This window comes from Moschus berezovskii, chromosome 2 (genome assembly GCF_049115385.1).
Source record: "Moschus berezovskii isolate FMDL1 chromosome 2, NW_MosBer_1.0, whole genome shotgun sequence".
NCBI lineage: Eukaryota > Metazoa > Chordata > Mammalia > Artiodactyla > Moschidae > Moschus > Moschus berezovskii.
The window spans coordinates 121350090-121370839 of NC_142461.1; the positions used below are offsets into that span (position 1 = coordinate 121350090).

The window sequence follows — 20750 nt, forward strand, 5'->3', positions numbered from 1 at the left end:
GCAACTGGGACACTATCCACTCTCCACAGTCAGAAACCCAGCAGACAATCATGACATATCCCTCACCCTAATTTCATCCCTACTGAAACCTGTCAATGCCACCGTCTGTCTCCTGCATCTGTCAATTTTTCTCTATCCCCAATACAGAAAGCATCATCTGTCCTCTGAACTTGTGAGTATGGGTCCTCAGTTGAGTCTGACTCTTTGCGACCCCATCGACTGCAGCCTGCCAGGCTCCTCTGTCTATGGGATTCTGCAGGCAAGAATACTGGAGTGGGTTGCCATTTCCTCCTCCAGGGGATCTTCCTGACCCAGAGAGGAAGATCCTGTGTCTCCTGCCTTGGCAGGCAAATTCTTTAACATGGTGCCACCTGGGAAGCCCATATCCACAACAGAAAGTATCATCTGTTGCCTGAATTTGTGTAGTCATCTAATTGCATGTCCTCTCCAATCCATATATTAGCCAGAAGATTGCTGCTAAACACAGTATGTCTCTCTTACTCACACACACACACACACACACACACACACACCCTCCCAATGGCTTCCCATTGTCTTTGAATTAAGGACAGACCCTTTAAGATGATTTCAGTTCTGGCACGGTCTGGTCCCTATCTTCCTTTCAGATGGTCTCAATCTCTTTACCTCCATCCATTTCTTCTTTACCTCACACACAGTTGACTCCCTGATGCCCCAGAAGTTTTCACTACATTCTTGGCCAGGGACACCATTCTCCTCATCCCTTACTTCTCAACTTTTAGTCTATGCATACTTCAAGTCTTAGTCAATGCTCAGTTTCTCAAAGGAGAAATCAGACTGGAACAAATCTTCCTATTCAGTGTTCCAATAACACAATGTTCCTCTCATTCACAGCTCTTATCACAGCTATAGTTCTATATTTATATGTCAGGTTAGTTGACTAATGTCTGTTTTTGTCACTAGGCTCCAATTCAATATGAGGACAGGGGTCATGACAGTATCCTTAGCACTAGAGTAGTGACTGCCACAGGGAGATATTCAATAACTTTTGTAGAAAGCTTGCCTGAAAGTGAATTCGCTCAGTTGTGTCTGACTCTTTGTGACCCCACGGACTATAGCTCCTCTGTCCATGGGATTTTCCAGGCAAGGGTACTGGAATGGGTTGCCATTTCCTTCTCCAGGGGATGTTCTAACAAAACCTGGTCCACTGGAGAAGGGAATGGCAAACCACTTCAGTATTCTTGCCTTGAGAACGCCATGAACAGTAATGAAGAGGCAAAAAGATAGGACACTGAAAGATGAACTCCCCAGGTCAGGTGCCCAATATGCTACTGGAGATCAGTGGAGAAAAAGCTCCAGAAAAATGAAGAGACGGAGCCAAAGCCAAATCAACACCCAGTTGTGGATGTGACTGGTGATGGAAGTAAAAAGGATGCTGTAAAGAGCAATAGTGCATAGGAATTTTGAATGTTAGGTCCATGAATCAAGGCAAATTGGAAGTGGTCAAACAGGAGATGGCAAAAGTGAACACCAACATTTTAGGAATCAACGAACTAAAATGGACTGGAATGGGTAAATTTAACTCAGATGACCATTATATCTACTACTGTGGGAAAGAATGCCTTAGAAGAAATGGAGTAGCCATCATAGTCAAAAAACAGTCTGAAATGCAGTTCTTGGATGCAATCTCAAAAACGACAGAATGATCTCTGTTCTTTTCCAAGGCAAACTATTCAATATCACAGTATCCAAGTCTGTGCCCCAAACAGTAATACTGAAAAAGTTGAAGTTGAAAAGTTCTATGAAGACCTAGAAGACCTTCTAGAACTAACACCCAAAAAAAGATGTCCTTTTCATTGAGGCTTCCCTGGTGGCTCAGAGGTTAAAGCATCTGCCTCCAATGCGGGAGACCCAGGTTCGATCCCTGGGTTGGGAAGATCCCTGGAGAAGGAAATGGCAACCCACTTCAATACTCTTGCCTGGAGAATCCCACGGAAGGAGGAGCCTGGTAGGCAACAGTCCACAGGGTCGCAAAGAGTCGGACATGACTGAGTGACTTCACTTTCACTTTCATTATAGGAGAATGGAATGCAAAAGTAGGAAGTCAAGAAACACCTGCAATATCAGGCAAATTTGGCCTTGGAGTACAGAATGAAGCAGGACAAAGGCTAATAGAGTTTTGCCAAGAGAATGCACTGGTCACAGCAAACACCCTTTTCCAACAACACAGGAGAAGACTCTACACATGGACTTCAACAGATGGCCAACACTGAAATCAGATTGATTGTTTTCTTTGCAGCCAAAGGTGGAGATGCTCTATACAGTCAGCAAAAACAAGACTGGGAGCAGACTGTGACTCAGATCATGAACTCCTTATTGCCAAATTCAAACTTAAACTGAAGAAAGTGGGGGAAACAACTAGACAATTCAGGTATGACCTAAATCAAATCCCTTATGATTATACAGTGGAAGTGAGAAATAGATTTAAGGAACTAGATCTGATAGACAGAGTGCCTGATGAACTATGGACGGAAGTTCGTGACATTGTACAGGAGACAGGAATCAAGACCATCCCCAAGAAAAAGAAATACAAAAAAGCAAAATGGCTGTCTGAGGAGGCCTTCCAAATAGCTGTGAAAAGAAAAGAAGTGAAAAGCAAAGGAGAAAAGGAAAGATATACCCATTTGAATGCAGAGTTCCAAAGAAGAGCAAGGAGAGATAAGAAAGCCTTCCTCAGTGATCAATGCAAAGAAATAGAGAAAAACAATAGAATGGGAAAGACTAGAGATCGCTTCAAGAGAATTAGAGATACCAAGGGAACATTTCCTGCAAAGATGGGCTCAATAAAGAACAGAAATGGTAGGGACCTAACAGAAGCTGAAGATATTAAGAAGAGGTGGCAAGAATACACCAAGAACTGTACAAAAAAAAATATTTTCATGACCCAGGTAATAATGATGGTGTGATCACTCACCTAGAGCCAGACATCCTGGAATGTGAAATCAAGTGGGCCTTAGGAAGCATCACTACGAACAAAGCTAGTGGAGGTGATGGAATTCCAGTTGAGCTATTCCAAATACTAAAAGACGATGCTGTGAAAGTGCTACACTCAATATGCCAGCAAATTTGGAAAACTCAGCAATGGCCACAGGACTGGAAAAGGTCAGTTTTCATTCCAATCCCTAAGAAAGGCAATGCCAAAGAATGCTCAAACTACCGCACAATTGCACTCATATCACACGCTAGCAAAGTAGTGCTTAAAATTCTGAAAATCAGACTTCAGCAATATGAGAACCGTGAACTTCCAGATGTTCAAGCTGGTTTTAGAAAAGGCAGAGGAACCAGAGATCAAATTGCCAACATCCATTGGATTTTTGAAAAGGCAAGAGAGTTCCAGAAAAACATCTATTTCTGCTTTATTGACTATGCCAAAGCCTTTAACTGTGTGGATCACAATAAAACGTGGAAAATTCTGAAAGAGATGGGAATACCAGACCACCTGACCTGCCTCTTGAGAAATCTGTATGCAGGTCAGGAATCAATAGTTAGAACTGGACATGGAACAACAGACTGGTTCCAAATAGGAAAAGGAATACGTCAAGGCTATGCAGTGTCACCCTGCTTATTTAACTTACATGTAGAGTACATCATGAGAGACGCTGGGCTGGATGAAACACAAGCTGGAATCAAGTTTGCCGGGAGAAATATCAATAACCTCAGATATGCAGATGACACTACCCTTATGGCTGAAAGTGAAAAAGAACTAAAGAGCCTCTTGATAGAGTGAAAAAGTTGGCTTAAAGCTCAACATTCAGAAAATTAAGATCATGGCATCTGGTCCCATCACTTCATGGGAAATAGATGGGGAAACAGTAGAAACAGTGGCTGACTTAATTTGGGGGGGCTCCAAAATCACTCCAGATGGTGATTGCAGCCAAGAAATTAAAAGACACTTGCTCTTTGGAAGGAAAGTTATGACCAACCTAGACAGCATATTAAAAAGCAGAGACATTATTTTGCCAAAAAAGGTCCATCTAGTCAAGTCTATGGTTTTTCCAGTGGTCATATATAGAGATGAGAGTTGGACTTTAAAGAAAGCTAGCACCAAAGAACTGATGCTTTTGAACTGTGGTGTTGGAGAAGACTCTTGAGAGTCCCTTGGACTTCAAGAAGAGCCAAACAGTCCATCCTAAAGGAGATCAGTCCTGGGTTTTCATTTGAAGGACTAATGTTGAATCTGAAACTCCAATACTTTGGCCACCTGATGCGAAGAGCTGACTCATTGGAAAAGACCCTGATACTGGGAAAGATTGAGGGCAGGAGGAGAAAGGGACGACAGAGGATGAGATGGTAGGATGTCATCACCGACTAATAGACATGAGTTTGGGTAAACTCCAGGAGTTGGTGATGGACAGGGAGTCCTGGCATGCTGCAGTCCATGGTGTCGCAAAGAGTTGGACATGACTGAGTGACTAAACTGAACTGAACTATGTTTTTCTAGCTATTTATTCTAACATTTGATCACGCAAAGTGATATATTTTCCTCAAGGGTAAACTGTCTAGATATATCATGACCTTCAAAAAATGAAATCCCTATAGTGCACTTAAACACTGTATTTTTCTGCATATACAAACCCTACTTACAACACAATACCCTGTGATATGAGGCTTCTAGATATTGAATGAATTTTTGTTTGTTTTGGTTAAGTGTCACTATATCTAAAATAGTAATATTAAAGTATATATTACACTAATAATGCCTTATTATGAAGTATAAATGACAAAATCAAGATGGATCAATGAGGGGTGTACACAAGTTAAAGTGAATTTATAGCTTGTTAAAATTCAAATGAGCATTTTAAAAAAAACATCAAGGTCACATTTTGACATTGAGAACATGGATGATATATCTTTCAACTGTGTTTTTAAATATTCAGTGTTACTCAATGAGATAGTGTTTCTTAAACTTATTCAATGAGTATTTTTAAATTATACAAATGTAGAGAAAATACTGAATAGTCTAGTAGACCACAATGTACCTATATCTCAGCTACATTTAAAATATATGTAGAAATTTAAGATAAAGGAAGTCATAATACGATTGTTCCTTTAAGGAGGCTTTTTAGGCATTATGTCTGTTATAACAAGGCCATTGGAAGATTGGAGGGTGCAACTGTGATTCTTCAGAGCTTAGAAACAATTTTCTCCTCCTTGGGAGGTCTGGTATGCTGTGATTCATGCGGTCGCAAAGAGTCGGACACGACTGAGCGACTGAACTGACTGACTGACTGACTGAATGTCCCTGTAGTATTTTATTGCTCATTTTAAAAAAATTGTTTTCTTACTGGAGAATAATTGCTTTACAATACTGTGGTTTCTGTCATACATCAGCATGAATCAGCCACAGGTATACATACATCCCCTCCCTCCTGAACCCCTCTCGCCTCCCACCCCATCCCACCCCTCTAGGCTGTCACAGAGCACGGGTTAAGTTCCCCGTGTCACAGAGCAAACTCCACTTGCTGTGTATTTACCGCATGGGAATGTGTGTGTCCACGCTGCTCTCTCAGTTCATCCCACCCTCGTTCCCCCGCTGTGTCCACAGGTCTGTTCTCTACGTCTGTGTCTCCACTGCTGCCCTGCAAATGGGTTCATCAGTACCATCTTTCTAGACTCCATACATATGCATTGATATTTCTTTCTTCTTTTTAAAAAGCATCAAGGTCACTTTTTGACATTCTGTGTCTAAGAGCTGGTTAATGAAAGGAAGAAAAGCATAGGGAATATGTGGAAACCCTGCCACCTGCCCATACTTCCTGTGTATATGTATGTGTGTGTGTGTGTGTGTAACTGTTTACAGTATTATAGTAAGCTCTTCAATGTAAAGACAATATTTGTCTTTCTCTCTGTGACTTATTTCACTCTGTATAATAAGCTCTAGTTTTATCCAATTCATTAGGACTGACTCAAATGTGTTCTTTTTTATAGCTGGGTAATATTCCATTGTATATGCATAGCACAATTTCTTTATCCATTCATCTGTCAATGGACAACTAGGTTGCTTCCATGTCCGAGCTATTATAAAACGTGATGCCATGAGCACGGGTCCATGCATCTCTTTCAATTATGGTTTTCTCAGGGTATACACCCAGTAGTGGGATTGTTGGGCCATATGGTAGTTCTATTCCTGGTGTTATAAGGAATTTCCATACTGTTCTTCATAGTGGCTGTATCAATTTACATTCTTACCAACAGTTATTGCTCACTTTTACATCATGCTGCTGAGTCTTAAATTGGGATTATATACAAATAACACTCAATAAACATACTTTGAGTTGGATCTTATTCGAAACCCTAGAGATTCTGAGATGTACTAATTCCACTCCTCCAGAGTCATATAATCTGGTAATGTAGACAAATAGGGAAATAAATTATTTCTATACAATATGCTGAGTGGTAAATCAGAAGAACTCATAGAAAACAAAATAAACTAATAAATGTATTCATCCCCCATTAATCTGTAGGCTCTCTGATGACAAAGGCCAGGTACTGTTCAATACACATGCCTCTGGGTTTCTCACCTGGCATGGGTTCCTCACCCGGCATGGGTTCAGAAAATATTGGCTTAATTGTGTGTTGTTAAATTGAGAGCAACCAGGATGGTGAGCAGTCTGGAAATTATTTGTTGAAAGACTTTAACTGGCATATTTCACCCAAATGAAATAAGATTACATAGCACATTTAGTTTTCAACCATTTCAAAAACTGTCACATAGTGGAGGGAATGAACTTATTCTGTAACTTTCCAGAGGGTAAAATCTTCCATGCATTCATCCTGATTCTAATGTCTGAAATGCTATGAAATAAGTCTCCAACATGCAACACAACCTTAGCATTGCTGAAGAAGAAAAAAGTATAGGTTTTGAAGTAAATGTAAATACAGTGAATATTAGAGATAGGTTTGATTGTAGTTTTTCCAGTCATATTATTAACTATTGTTATCCTAACCTTCACATTTTGTGCTACTCATTAATCAACATCTCAGAACCTTATGACAATTCCAAACTATAATTATGTTCTTATTTGGTTGCAAGTCATGTCTGACTCTTATGCTATCCCTTGGACTGTAGCTCATCAGGCTCTTCTTTCCGTGGGATTACCCAGGCAAGAATACTAGAGTGGGTTGCCATTTCCTTCTCCAGGGGATCTTCCCAATCCAGGGATAGAACTTCCACCTCCTGCATTTTCAGGTGGATTCCTTACCACTGAGATACCAGGGAAGTCCTGTTATAATTTATTATTTATTTATTATATTACAATATAATAATTTATTATAAATTACAGTCTAGCTGTAATTTATTTCCCTAAATTTAAAGATAATAGATATTGATGTGATCTGAATGTGTGTCCTTCCTAAAATTCATATATTGAAATCCTAATGCTCAATGGGATGATGTTAGGAAATGGGACTTTGGGAGGTGACTAGGTCCTGAGGATGAAGTTCTCATGAATGAGATTAGTATCCTTAAAAAAGAGATCTCATGGAGCTCCCCAACCCCTTCCGCCATGTGAGGACACAGTGAAGAGTCTGTAACTCAGAAGAGGGCCCTTACTCAACCATACCATCACCCTGATTTCAGACATCCAGCTTCCAGAACTGTGAGGAATAAAATTCTACTGTTGATAAACTGCCTAATCCATGGTATTTTGTTACTGAATCCTAAATGAACTAAGAAGATACAAAGTCCTTAACTGAAAATGAGAGTTTTGCCCTTGAATATGCATTTCAAATCAGCTAATCTTAATTATATCCCGCTGAATTAGTTGATTAATAAACGTCACCAACTCCCATTTTATGAAAACAAAGCCCTTGAAGCTACCTTGGGGATATGAAGTGGGAGCCAGATATCCTAACGAGAGCCTCCTGAAATCTTGGTGCTTCGTGTTACACAGAGGAACACAAAAATGTCCTGATAAAGAGGCCCCCAGAATGGAAGAATATTTTTGTCATCACAAAAGTAAACTATGATTCTTTGGCTAGCACTGTTACCCATTTCTCTAGAGTAAGTGGACGTCTAGTGGACTCCCTTGGAAGGCAGGGCATCCATCCCACCATCAGCTGGATGCCAGGGCCTTGCAGACTAAACCCTCCAAACACAGCAGCTTGTGCCCCGTGACAAATGGCTCACTGAGCCACAGATCCTAGTAATTGAAGGAGCCAACACTAACAATGGCATCAGGGCACTCCCTCTTCTGGTTTCTTCCCAAATGTTTATGGAACAGTCCCTTACTTCCACCACAACCCCTCCCCCTCCAGTCCCTCTGGAAAATGCTGTCACATGATGGCCTTAGTACCAAACCTCTTCACCAAAAGCATACGTCAGTGTCAGGTTTCCAGAGGCAAAACTGCTGCATTATGATCATGTTGGTGGGATAAAGATTGAATTGAGGCCACAGAACCCATCTCAGTGGCCAATATTCGATTCACTTTCCAGCCTAAGAATAATTTTAGGTGATCCTGTTTACCCAATTTAGGCTCAGCTAGACGGGTGCTGCTGTATAAAAATGGGCATGCCACTGCTCTAACATTGATACTTTTGATGCTATTTATAACCCCTGTTAGTGACAGGTCCTATAGAACAATAACCTGTTAAAACTATATGCATGTATGTGGTTGGATCTCAAAAAATTTACACAGGAAAGATTGAGTCCTTTAATCTTTGAGTTTTAGAAAAATAATGATCTATTATCTAGGCTCCTTTGGAGGGTGTTAAAACTAAAAAATTTATTTGAGGTTTTAAAACACCCTCTGTCACTATCCAGAATGATCAGGTTTATGCAGCTAAAAGGGGTGTTATTGATATTTAGTCACTAAGTTGTGTTCGACTCTTTTGCAGCCCCATGGACTACAGCCTGCCACCTCTATCCATGGCGTTAGAATGAGACAAATGAGTTCAGGAAGCCATCCACTTGTACTGAGATCTATTTGGCAGTGATAATTAGAAGAATCCATTAGAAAGAAGAGAAGTGAATGTTCCTATCTTTTATCTAATCTGCTTTCACAGAAAAAGATTACAGTAAACAGCTATTCTTCCAACAATTCCTTCCTTACGACAGTGCTCCGTTCAGTTCAGTTCAGTTGAGTCGCTGAGTTGTGTCCAACTCTTTGCAACTGCATGAATCACAGCACACCGGGCCTCCCTGTCCATCACCAACTCCCAGAGTCCACTCAAACCCACCTCCATCAAGTCGGTGATGCCATCCAGCCATCTCACTCTCTGTCGTCTCTGTCTCCTCCTGCCCCCAATCCCTCCCAGCATCAGAGTCTTTTCCAGTGAGTCAACTCGTCGCATGAGGTGGCCAAAATATTTCAGTTTCAGCTTTAGCATCAGTCCTTCCAACGAACACCCAGGATTGATCTCCTTTAGAATGGACTTGTTGGATCTCCTTGCAGTCCAAGGGACTCAAGAGTCTTCTCCAGCACCACAGTTCAAAAGTATCAATTCTTCGGCGATCAGCTTTCTTCACAGTCCAACTCTCACATCCATACATGACCACGGGAAAAACCATAGCCTTGACTAGACGGACCTTGGTTGGCAAAGTAATGTCTCTGCTTTTTAATATGCTATCTAGGTTGGTCATAGCTTCCCTTCCAAGGAGTAAGTGTCTTTTAATTTCATGGCTGCAATCAGCATCTGCAGTGATTTTGGAGTCCAAAAACATAAAGTCTGACACTGTTTCCACTGTTTCTCCATCTATTTCCCATGAAGTGATGGGACCAGATGCCATGATCTTCGTTTTCTGAATCTTGAGCTTCAAGCCAAACTTTTCACTCTCCTCTTTCACTTTCATCAAGAGGCTTTTGAGTTCCTCTTCACTTTCTGCCATAAGGGTAGTGTCATCTGCATATCTGAGGTTATTGATATTTCTCCTGGCAATCTTGATTCCAGCTTGTGCTTCTTCCAGCCCAGCGTTCCTCATGATGTACTCTGCATATAAGTTAAATAAGCAGGGTGACAATATACAGCCTTGACGTACTCCTTTTCCTATTTGGAACCAGTCTGTTGTTCCATGTCCAGTTCTAACTGTTGCTTCCTGACCTGCATATAGGTTTCTCAAGAGGCAGGTCAGGTGGTCTCGTATTCCCATCTCTTTCAGAATTTTCCACAATTTATTGTGATCCATACAGTCAAAGGCTTTGGCATAGTCAATGAAGCAGAAATAGATGTTTTTCTAGAACTCTCTTGCTTTTTTGAGGATACAGTGGATGTTGGCAATTTGATCTCTGGTGCCTCTACCTTTTCTAAAACCGGCTTGAACATCTGGAAGTTCACGGTTCACGTATTGCTTAAGCCTGGCTTAGAGAATTTTGAGCATGACTTTACTAGCGTGGGAGATGAGTACAATTGTGCGGTAGTATGAGTATTCTTTGGCATTGCCTTTCTTTGGGATTGGAATGAAGACTGACCTTTTCCAGTCCTGTGGCCACTGCTGAGTTTTCCAAATTTGCTGGCATATTGAGTGTAGCACTTTCACAGCATCATCTTTCAGGATTTGAAATAACTCAACTGGAATTCCATCACATCCACTAGCTTTGTTCGTAGTGATGCTTTCTAAGGCCCACTTAACTTCACATTCCAAGATTTCTGGCTCTAGGTCAGTGATCACACCATTGTGATTATCTTGGTTGTGAAGATCTTTTTTGTACAGTTCTTCTGTGTATTCTTGCCACCTCTTCTTAATATCTTCTGCTTCTGTTAGGTCCATACCATTTCTGTCCTTTATGGAGCCCATCTTTGCATGAAATATCCCTTGGTATTGGAGTAGCCATCATGGTCAACAAGAGAGTCCGAAATGCTGTACTTGGATGCAATCTTAAAAACGACAGAATGATCTCTGTTCATTTCCAAGGCAAACCATTCAATATTACAGTAATCCAAGCCCACGGCCCAACCAGTAACGCTGAAGAAGCTGAAGTTGAATGGTTCTATGAAGACCTATAAGACCTTTTAGAACTAACACCCAAAAAAGATGTCCTTTTCATTATAGGGGACTGGAATGCAAAAGTAGGAAGTCAAAAAACACCTGGAGTAACTGGCAAATTTGGCCTTGGAGCACAGAATGAAGCAGGGCAAAGGCTAATAGAGTTTTCCCAAGAGAACGCACTGGTCATAGCAAACACCCTCTTCCAACAACACAAGAGAAGACTCTATACATGGACGTCACCAGATGGTCAACACTGAAATCAGATTGATTATATTCTTTGCAACCAAAGATGGAGAAGCTCAATACAGTTAGCAAAAACAAGACCAGGAGCTGACTGTGGCTCAGATCATGAACTCCTTATTGCCAAATTCAGACTTAAATTGAAGAAAGTAGGGAAAACCACTAGACCATTCAGGTATGACCTAAATCAAATCCCTTATGATTATACAGTGGAAGTGAGAAATAGATTTAAGGGATTAAATCTGATAGACAGAATGCCTGATGAACTATGGATGGAGGTTCGTGACATTGTACAGGAGACAGGTACCAAGACCATCCCCATGGAAAAGAAATGCAAAAAAGCAAAATGGCTCTCTGAGGAGGCCTGACAAATAGCTGTGAAAAGAAGAGAGCGAAAAGCAAAGGAGAAAAGGAAAGATATAAGCATCTGAATGCAGAGTTCCAAAAAATAGCAAGGAGAGACAAGAAAGCCTTCCTCAGGGATCAATGCAAAGAAGTAGAGGAAAACTACAGTGCTGGCCCAGCCCAAATTCTGGTGGAAAAGTTCTAACACACAAACTGCTGGTTAACAACTAGGCTGTCTTCATAGTTGTTTCAGGGGGAGTTGAAAATAATTTTATATAGTGTTTTATTAGACTTTCATCTGGAAAAAAATCACTATTTCTTTTAACCACAATAGTGAAAGAAAATTTCCTTATCAAGAGCTGTTATTAAAAAGGTGATCTTCATTTACTGACCCTTAGAAGGAACAATCACTGAATTAAACCATTTATTTAACCAGGAAATATTTCATGAAGATCCACCCAGGGCCAGCACCTCACTAGATGCTGAGGATACAAGGATGAGCAGGGTGGCATTGGCTCCTCTACGGGAACTAAGATCCAACAGACTGAATAACTGAACTTCCCAGAGGCTCTTCTTCTACTGTCCCTTAGCATCATCTACAGCTAGTCTTTCTTGTAGAAGATGACCAAAAATAAAGCCTTATTTACCCTTACTTGGAACAAGTTGAGGTATTCATAAGCAGATAAATTAAAAATATGCTCTCATGCATGAGCATTCTCATATTAACATCTTGAGAACTTTTAAAAGTTTATGTGAGGGGACTTCCCTGATGGTTGAGGGGCTAAAACTCAGTGCTCCCAAAGCAGGGAGCCCAGGTTCCATTCCTGGCAAGGGAGTTCTACCCCACATGTCACAACTAAGTTCACATGCCACAACTAAAGATCCTGCATGCTGAAACAAAGATCAAAGATCCCACATGCCGCAATTAAGACTCGGTGCACCCAAAATAAATAAGTAAATATTAAGGGAAAAAAAGCTTATGTGAGGAAGACAGGTAGTTCTTGCCTTTGGTATGATGTTCATGAAGTTGAAGGAGTGATTTCAAGGACTCGGCACTCTCAAACTCCTGAGTGTTCTGGAGGAAATCTTCTGCTTGGTCTATTTTAATGGCAAACTACAACAGAAATACAAGGGAAACACATTTGAAAAGATAAAAAACGAAGTGCCACAATTAGCTACGTGTAAATGTTTTCCATGAATTACTGGCCTAGCTGACTGTGTGTGTGTGTTTCTGGGATGATGTCTGTTTGTGTGAGCATGTGCTGGCTCCATGTTTGTATGAGGTTTGTGTGCCCGTGTAGTCAGTTTACAAAGTGCCAAGGTAAGAACTTTCCTCTGTCTGAATTGCATTTCTTTCATACCTGGAAATGCATACGTATGCTGAAATAAACCCGTTTGGTTACCGTTCTAATGTCTATTGAAATTTTCAGATAAAATTATTGTGTCCCATGTAACAAATACAGCTGCTGTCAACATTCTAAAGCAGTTTCTCAAAGAACAGAATGTTTGTTAAAAGAAACCTACAAAAGTTTGTGTAGCCAGTAACCTACATAGTTATTAGTAAATTTAACTTAAAAATCCACTTAAAGAGGTTGAAATACATATTTGATTTTTTCCTTGATAATTAGATGTAGAATTAAAAAATGGAAGTCTCAGAACATAGTCTAATCCCATCTCTACACTTGATTTTAGGGCTGAGAAGTGATGTCTAATCCTATTTCTTATACAAAGCAAAATACATATATTTATACAGAAAGTGGTCCAAATAGATACATACCAAAAGGTTATATTTATGAGAAGGAATAGGATTAGAGACAGATGAGGAATGGTAAGCTTTTAGCTTTTAAATCTATAATTTGTAATTTTGTTTGCATTTTTATCAATGATTTTATGTACCTTTATACAAATAAAAATGAAATTAGATGCAGTAAAAAAGAAAAATGGAAAATGTCTCCTCGACCTCAAAAAAAAAAAAAGGAATGGCTATTTGACACCCTAAACGGTAAGGAACATGACCAGTCTCTCTTTTTGTATTTCTCCATAGCGGAAGTATGAAAGGGAGATGCTCAAAATGATGTCAAGATTCTCAGGGGAATAATCTTAGAAGCAAATTTTAGAAAAGAGCAAAACATACTCGGTAATGCTAGTACAGTGTGTGTGTGTGTGTGTGTGTGTGTGTGCACGCCCAGTGTCTGACTGTCGTGTCTGACTCTTTGGGACCCCATGGACTATAGCCCATGAGGCTCCTCTGTCCATGGGATTTCCCAGGCAAGAATACTGGAGTGGGTTGCCATTTCCTCCCCCAGGGGATCTTCCTGACCCAGGAATGGAACCCACGTCTCTTGCATGTCCTGCATTGGCAGGTGGATTCTGGTACCACTGCATCACCTGGGAAGCCCACAGTATATCCACAGTAGTAGACAAATAACTCTTTTATTTCAGCATGAAAGTTCAAAGGAAACGATTGCCATTTATGAGAGCATTCAAATCAACACATTCACCTTTGGATGATGTATAGAATAAACTCATAAAAGAGAAGTATCAGTGAGAAAGACACAAAAGCCTATCACAGTGCCTGTCATCTTTTTCAAGTTTTATCCAAACTCTCGTCTTTGGATTTAGTGATATCTAATATTTTTATGTGACAAGTTAAAGATCTACCATGTTTGATTATTACAGCAATATAAAATCCAGTTATAATTGGCATGGAAAGATGAGAGAGCAATTGCTAACCACACCCCCTACTGAAATACAGAGAGGGCTTCCACCATCCTGTTAGAACCAGCAGATAGACATCAGCCACTGTCAATTGGGGACAGTGTTCCTAAACTGAAGAACAGTGTTTTAGAAGAGAATAACCTATATGATAGTTAAGCTTGTGAGTCTGAAGTGATCTTGTACTAACCATCAACCACACAATAATAAGTCATTTTGTATTTCTAAAGAACGCCTGCATGCACATAGTTCACTAAGGGGATCCTATCTATACATGGTTTACATCTCTAAATCATTCTAACAGTTGATTATAAGGATTTTCTCTGAAGAGAAATTTCAAAGGAAAAACAAAACCCTAGGAGGTGATTTGGTTTTTCCCTTCAGATCATTACAAGAAATTTTGGAGTCACTGTGTAACTTATATCTATATTTCAACTTGTTGTTTGACATATTTTTTAAAAATACAACCCAATAAACAAACAATGCTTTATTCAGAGAAAGCTCCCCTAATGTTGTAATACTAACCTTTATCTCAGGGATATTTTCTTTTCCCTACTTTTCTTCTTTTTACAGTCAGTATAGGATGGAAGTGGCAACAGAGGGACCCTTTTCAAAGACCCTATTCTTAGTTTTGCTTACACAAGGGGCAGGGAAAATCATGCAGGAGTTTTCCATCAGCTAAGTATGAAGTGGTTCACAAAATTGGAAGGAGGATAATATAAGAAACTTCATCTTTTCACTAGGAATCAGAGTACTGGGCTGAATTATGGGTTGACTTAGGAAGTATAATTCCTTTTATTTCATGTAATATCTGGAAGTCATTTCTCATCATATAGAAAATCAGCTAGTATTAATGCTCCTACACAGTGAGAAACAAATATTGGACTTCATGTTTGAAAAAAGATAACTTCCTGTGCTCAGGCAACCTGAATTTCAAGGGCAGTTAATACTTATACCTCACCTACTAAGACAAAATGAATCAGATGTATCTATAATTTGACCCTTGTAGGTGTATTTCACCTGGTTTATTTCTTTTCAGGAAAGAAAATTATCTGTGGGACTTATTCCCAAAATAATCTGTGAGTTGGACTTCATTGTTCAAACTGTGAAAAACAAACCTTGAAAGTTACAATAAGGTTTTTGCTCCTCGTTTTAACTTTTAAACAAGTTCATGATACATGAGATTGTCTACCTCAATTTTAATGTTCTATTACTAATCTTCTTTTTTTCATTATTTTGGACTTAAGTCCTGAATTTTCAGTTAGGAAATATCATATTTTTCAAAGCTAGTGCTTTATCATAATGAAGCAGTGCTCTCACATCAAAATGAATGTACTGCCACTTGACAGAGAAGTTAAAAGTGACATTTCCAATAACTACCTTACACTAAATATAACACCTCCTTTGAAACTGCTCTTTGAGTCTCACATTTTGAAATTGGGTTCTTCAAAAAAAACTGCAGAGTTCAAGAAAAATCATGACCTTCTTAGGTCCAGGACTTTTTCCTTCCATATATTTTAACAAGTTCAAACTACGAAAATTCAACTACATGCCTTAGAGAGTACTCGATCATACGCTATGCTGACAAGTCAAACATTCTATGGACTATTCTGCAGTTCTTCTTATCATAAGAAGCAGAAGAAACTGAGTCCTCCAACTGTTAGTTAACAAGAATATGTTAGACGAGCATTTCCTAGCAATCCTGTAATCAGAGGCAGTTGTTTGATTTAGTAATTGTAATATTATTATCTAAAGAGAGAAATACATCCAAATGGCTTATGGGTAAAAATTCCTGTTTTTACTTAATATTTGCCAATCTTAATTAACTGCACTTATCTTTTGTTTGAAGGTGTACATTCAAAATATTAAAAATTTTATTTTGACAATCAAAATTTAAATGTATATAACTTGGTTATTCTGCTGTTTAAAAAAAAATCTGATCACAATGTCTATTCAGAAAGAAAGGATTTTCAGGAGTGTCATCCATTTACTCTGAAGTGGAGAAGGGAAACTTTTTCTAACAAACCTCCAAGGCATTTTCAAAAAATTCAGAGGTCAATCTGAGAAGTTCCCTCCTTCTCTCAAGCATGGAGACCAGGGCTGCCCATGCTTCGCCCAGAGTTTTGGCCATGGCATCATAGACCTGACTCTGATCCTTGTTCTCTTCAGCAGTCTTGTCTGCTTCTTGCAGGAGTTCCCATACTCGGTCTTCCAAGGCCTAAGTCCAGGAAAAAAAAATGCAGAGTGTCACTCTGTGTAAGAACTTGGGATCATATTTTAAACACATAGATTTTTGAAATTATATGTAGTTTAAGAAGGTCTAGAAGAGTATTTATAAACACAAATTGTTGTGCAGGCAAGTAGTAAGCACACTGCTACTGCTGCTAAGTCACTTCAGTCGTGTCCGACTCTGTGCGACCCCATAGACAGAAGCCCCAGGCTCCCCCGTCCCTGGGATTCTCCAGGCAAGAACACTGGAGTGGGTTGCCATTTCCTTCTCCAATGTGTGAAAGTGAAAAGGGAAAGTGAAGTCGCTCAGTCGTGTCTGACTTGTAGCGACCCCATGGACTGCAGCCCACGAGGCTCCTCCGTCCATGGGATTTTCTAGGCAAGAGTACTGGAGTGGCTTGCCATTGCCTTCTCCGAGTAAGCATACAGGAGAGAGCAGTTGAGACTGTGGTAAACCGGGGAGCACGGCCGGGCTAAAGGCATCCACAGCTGAATGTTGTTGAAACACCACAGAGATTTGTTTAAAAAATGCATGGTTACATACACAGGGGTACAGAACACTATGCCAACTTCACATTTCACAAAAAGAGAACTAATTGAAACACTTCTAGAAAGGAGTAATCATGAAAAAAAATTGTGAGAAATGAACCCAGTAAAACTTTTTATTCTAAATAGTTGTTACTGTTAACAAGCTTGTGAAGCTTAATGTAAATGTTAAGAGTAAGTTCTTGAAAGTGAATAGTCATAATGTAAAAATTAGAATATCTGTAACCAACATTACATATTGCTTGAACAAAATGTGGAAGATAAAGGGCAACATGTGCTTTCATAATTGTCTCATTTGGGGACAGGAGGAGGAGCCCACAGATCCTACTCTATTCTTGATACTGGCACCAAAATCAAGGCACAATTTTAAAATATAATACATTAACAATAACATGAATAAATTCTAAAAGGTCAACAGAAAAGGAAACTAAACATGTGATGATGCAAAATACAACAAAGAAAATGAAGTAAATAAGAATACATTTATTAGGACACACAAAACAAAATGATAGGAATATAATTAAATATCAGTTAACACTCAAAACATGAATGAGTTAATTTTTTCAATTAAAAGGCAAACGGTATCAGATTAAGGGGAAAAAATTCAGCTAGTTTATATTTGCTGGAGTCATCCCTCAACTAAAAAGATATAAAATAAAATAAAGAGATGAGATATATTAGCAGAAACAAAAATAAAGGAGAATTAGCAATGTTAATCTCAGACAAATTAGAAATCAAAACAAAAAATCATTGTGATTAAAAAACAGCACTTTATATTGATAAAATACACATTTCACAGGGGAAATAAGGCACTCATGGTGTTTCTATTTATGACATTAAAATATTTAAAATAGGTATGTGCCTGCGGGCTAAGTTGCTTCAGTCGTGTCCAACTCTTTGACACCCTATGAACTGTAGCCCACGAGGCTCCTCTGTCTCTGGGATTCTCCAGGCAAGAACACCAGAGTGGGTGGCCATGCCCTTCTCCAGGGGGTATTCTTGACCCAGGGATTGGATCCACGTTTTTTAACTCTCCTGTACTGGCAGGTAGGTTCTTTACCACTGGCGCCACCTATACCCAGTCAGACCAAAATGCAATACAAGTAGAAATTAACAACAAAAGACCAGATGATAAAAGAAATCTCTTAGAAATTTAAAGAAAACGCTTTAAAGAAAAATTCCTAGATCAAATAAAGAAAAAACTATAAATACAGGCTATTTAGAAGAAAAAATAACAATGAGGCTACTATGTTTAAAACTTAAGATACACAGATATTTTATGCTTAGATGAAATCCATAGCATTAGACAACTTTCTTTTTGAAAGAAAGAAAAAATACATTAAACATTCAAGTCTAAATTATAGGAAAAGACTCCTAAATTAAGAAAAAAATTAAGACAAAAAAAGTTAAATGGGATTAACTTATTAAATATAAAATCAGAAATTAACAAATGAGAGATAAAAATAAGAATCAATTTTTTTAAAGGTTGAGTCATTGAAAATCCAAATGAAATATAAAAACATCTTATAGGTGGGATCAAGATGGCAGAGTGGGAAGATCCTGAACTCATATCCTCCCACAGACAAACCAACACTACAACTACATATAGAACAACTCATTGTGAGAAACATCTGAGGACTAGTATAAATGGCTCTTCCAAAATTAAGGAAAATTTTGAAAACTACATCAAGATGGAGAGAAGTGGCAGACAGGTAATGTAGTCAGTATACCTACCACCAGTGCAGGGACCCACAAGTGGGAAGGGTATCACAAATCCGAAGGTCCTAAGGAGCAAGGGGTTCGAGCCCCATGTTGGGTACCTCAGCCTTTGGTACCAGCACTGTAGGACAAGGCTCCCTTAACTGACTTTGAAAGCCAGCAGGGCTTATGTAGAGCTAGAGCACTATACTAAACTGAGACTCTTAAGAGGCTTGTACACTAACTTACTCACTTGAATCTCAGTGCAGAGGCAAAAGTTTGAAAAGTCCCTGTTGCTCCAGCCAGCCTGCCAAAGTTGTCCAGCACATGCAGTCTATTAATATATTGCAGATGAAGGAAAGTTATGACCAACCTAGACAACATATTAAAAAACAAAGACATTACTTTGTCGACAAAGGTCTATCTATTCAAAGCTATGGCTTTTCTGGTAGTTATGTATGGATGTGAGAGTTGGACCATAAAGAAAGCTGAGTGCCAAAGAATCGATGCTTTTGAACTATGATGTTGGAGAAGACTTCTTGAGAGTTCCTTGGATTGAAAGGAGATCAAACCAGTCAATCCTAAAGGAAATCAGTCCTGAATATTCATTGGAAGGACTGATGCTGAAGTTGAAGCTCCAATACTTCGGCCACCTGATGAGAAGAACTGACTCATTGGAAAAGACCCTGATGTTGGGAAAGATTGAAGCGGGGAGGAAAGGGGATGGCAGAGGATGAGATGACTGGATGGCATCACTGACTTGATGGACATGGGTTTGAGCACGCTCTGGGAGTTGGTGAAGGACAGGGAGGCCTGGCGTGCTGCAGTCCATGGGGTCGCAAAGAGTTGGACATGACTGAGTAACTGAACTGAACTGATGCCCCTACTCAAGATTATACCTTCAAGATTGGGAGAAGTAACTGCTTTGTCTAACCCATAGAAACAAACACAGAAAACCAAATAAAAAAGAGGAATTTGTTCCACATGAAAGAACAAGATAAAACCCAGTGTTTTATCCTAATGAAAAAAACCCTAATGAAATGGAGATAAGTATTAGGTTGATACACAAGTAACTGTGGTTTCGGCCCATGAATTTTAAATCATTTTGACTAGCCTCAAACACATCTTTACTAATCAAAATAGGAACCATTACAATCAACACATTGTTGCCAATGAGAAATAAGTTTGTTTACTCCTGTAGCGTAAAAATCCATGCTTCAGAATTCGATGAACTCTTGGAAAGCATTTTCTGCCTCCTGTTGATTGCGGAAACATTTTCCCTGCAAAAAGTTGTTGAGATGCTTGAAGAAGTGGTAGTTGGTTGACAAGAGGTCAGGTGAATATGGCGGATGAGGCACAACTTTGTAGCCCAGTTCGTTCAACTTTTGAAGCTTTGGTTGTGTGATGTGCAGTCAGACGTTGTTGTGGAGAAGAGTTGGGCCCATTCTGTTGACCAACACTAGTTGCAGGCATTGCATTTCTCAGTGCGTCTCATCGATTTGCTGGGCATATTTCTCAGATGTAACAGTTTCTGAAGGATTCAGAAAGCTGTAGTGAATCAGACTGTCAGCAGACCACCAAACTGAACATCAGATATTTTTTGGTGTAAGCTTGGTTTTAGGAAGTGCTTTGGAGCTTCTTCTCAGTCCAACCAGAGCTGGATATCGCAGGCTGTCATATAAAATCCACTTTTCAATGCACATCACAATCTGATCAAAAAATGGTTTGTTGCTGTTGTGTAGAATAAGAAAAGACAACACTTCAAAACAACAAATTTTTTATTTTCGATCAGCTCATGAGGCAACTACTTACTGAGCTTTTTCAACTTTCCAATTTGCTTCAAATGATGAATTAGCACAAAATGGTCAACACTGAGTTCTTCAGCAACTTTTTGTGTAGTTGTAAGAGGGTCAGCTTCAATGATTGCTCTTAATTTGTCACTGTCAGTTTCTGATGACCAGCCACCACACTTCTCATCTTCAAGGCTATTGTCTCCTTTGTAAAACTTCTTAA

General features: G+C 39.3%; 1 protein-coding gene across 4 annotated transcripts in view; it reads right to left on the reverse strand.

The window, feature by feature from the left end:
• The window catches only part of CCDC141 (coiled-coil domain containing 141), a 224589-nt gene that overhangs the window by 151994 nt on the left and 51845 nt on the right, over positions 1–20750 (reverse strand). For all 4 annotated transcript variants that reach the window (XM_055397508.2, XM_055397507.2, XM_055397506.2 and 1 more), the window contains exons 3-4: positions 16291–16482; positions 12555–12663 (exon numbers count right to left, since the gene is read on the reverse strand). In XM_055397508.2, coding sequence (XP_055253483.2) covers positions 12555–12663; positions 16291–16482 — 301 coding nt within the window. The remainder of the gene's footprint in view (positions 1–12554; positions 12664–16290; positions 16483–20750) is intronic.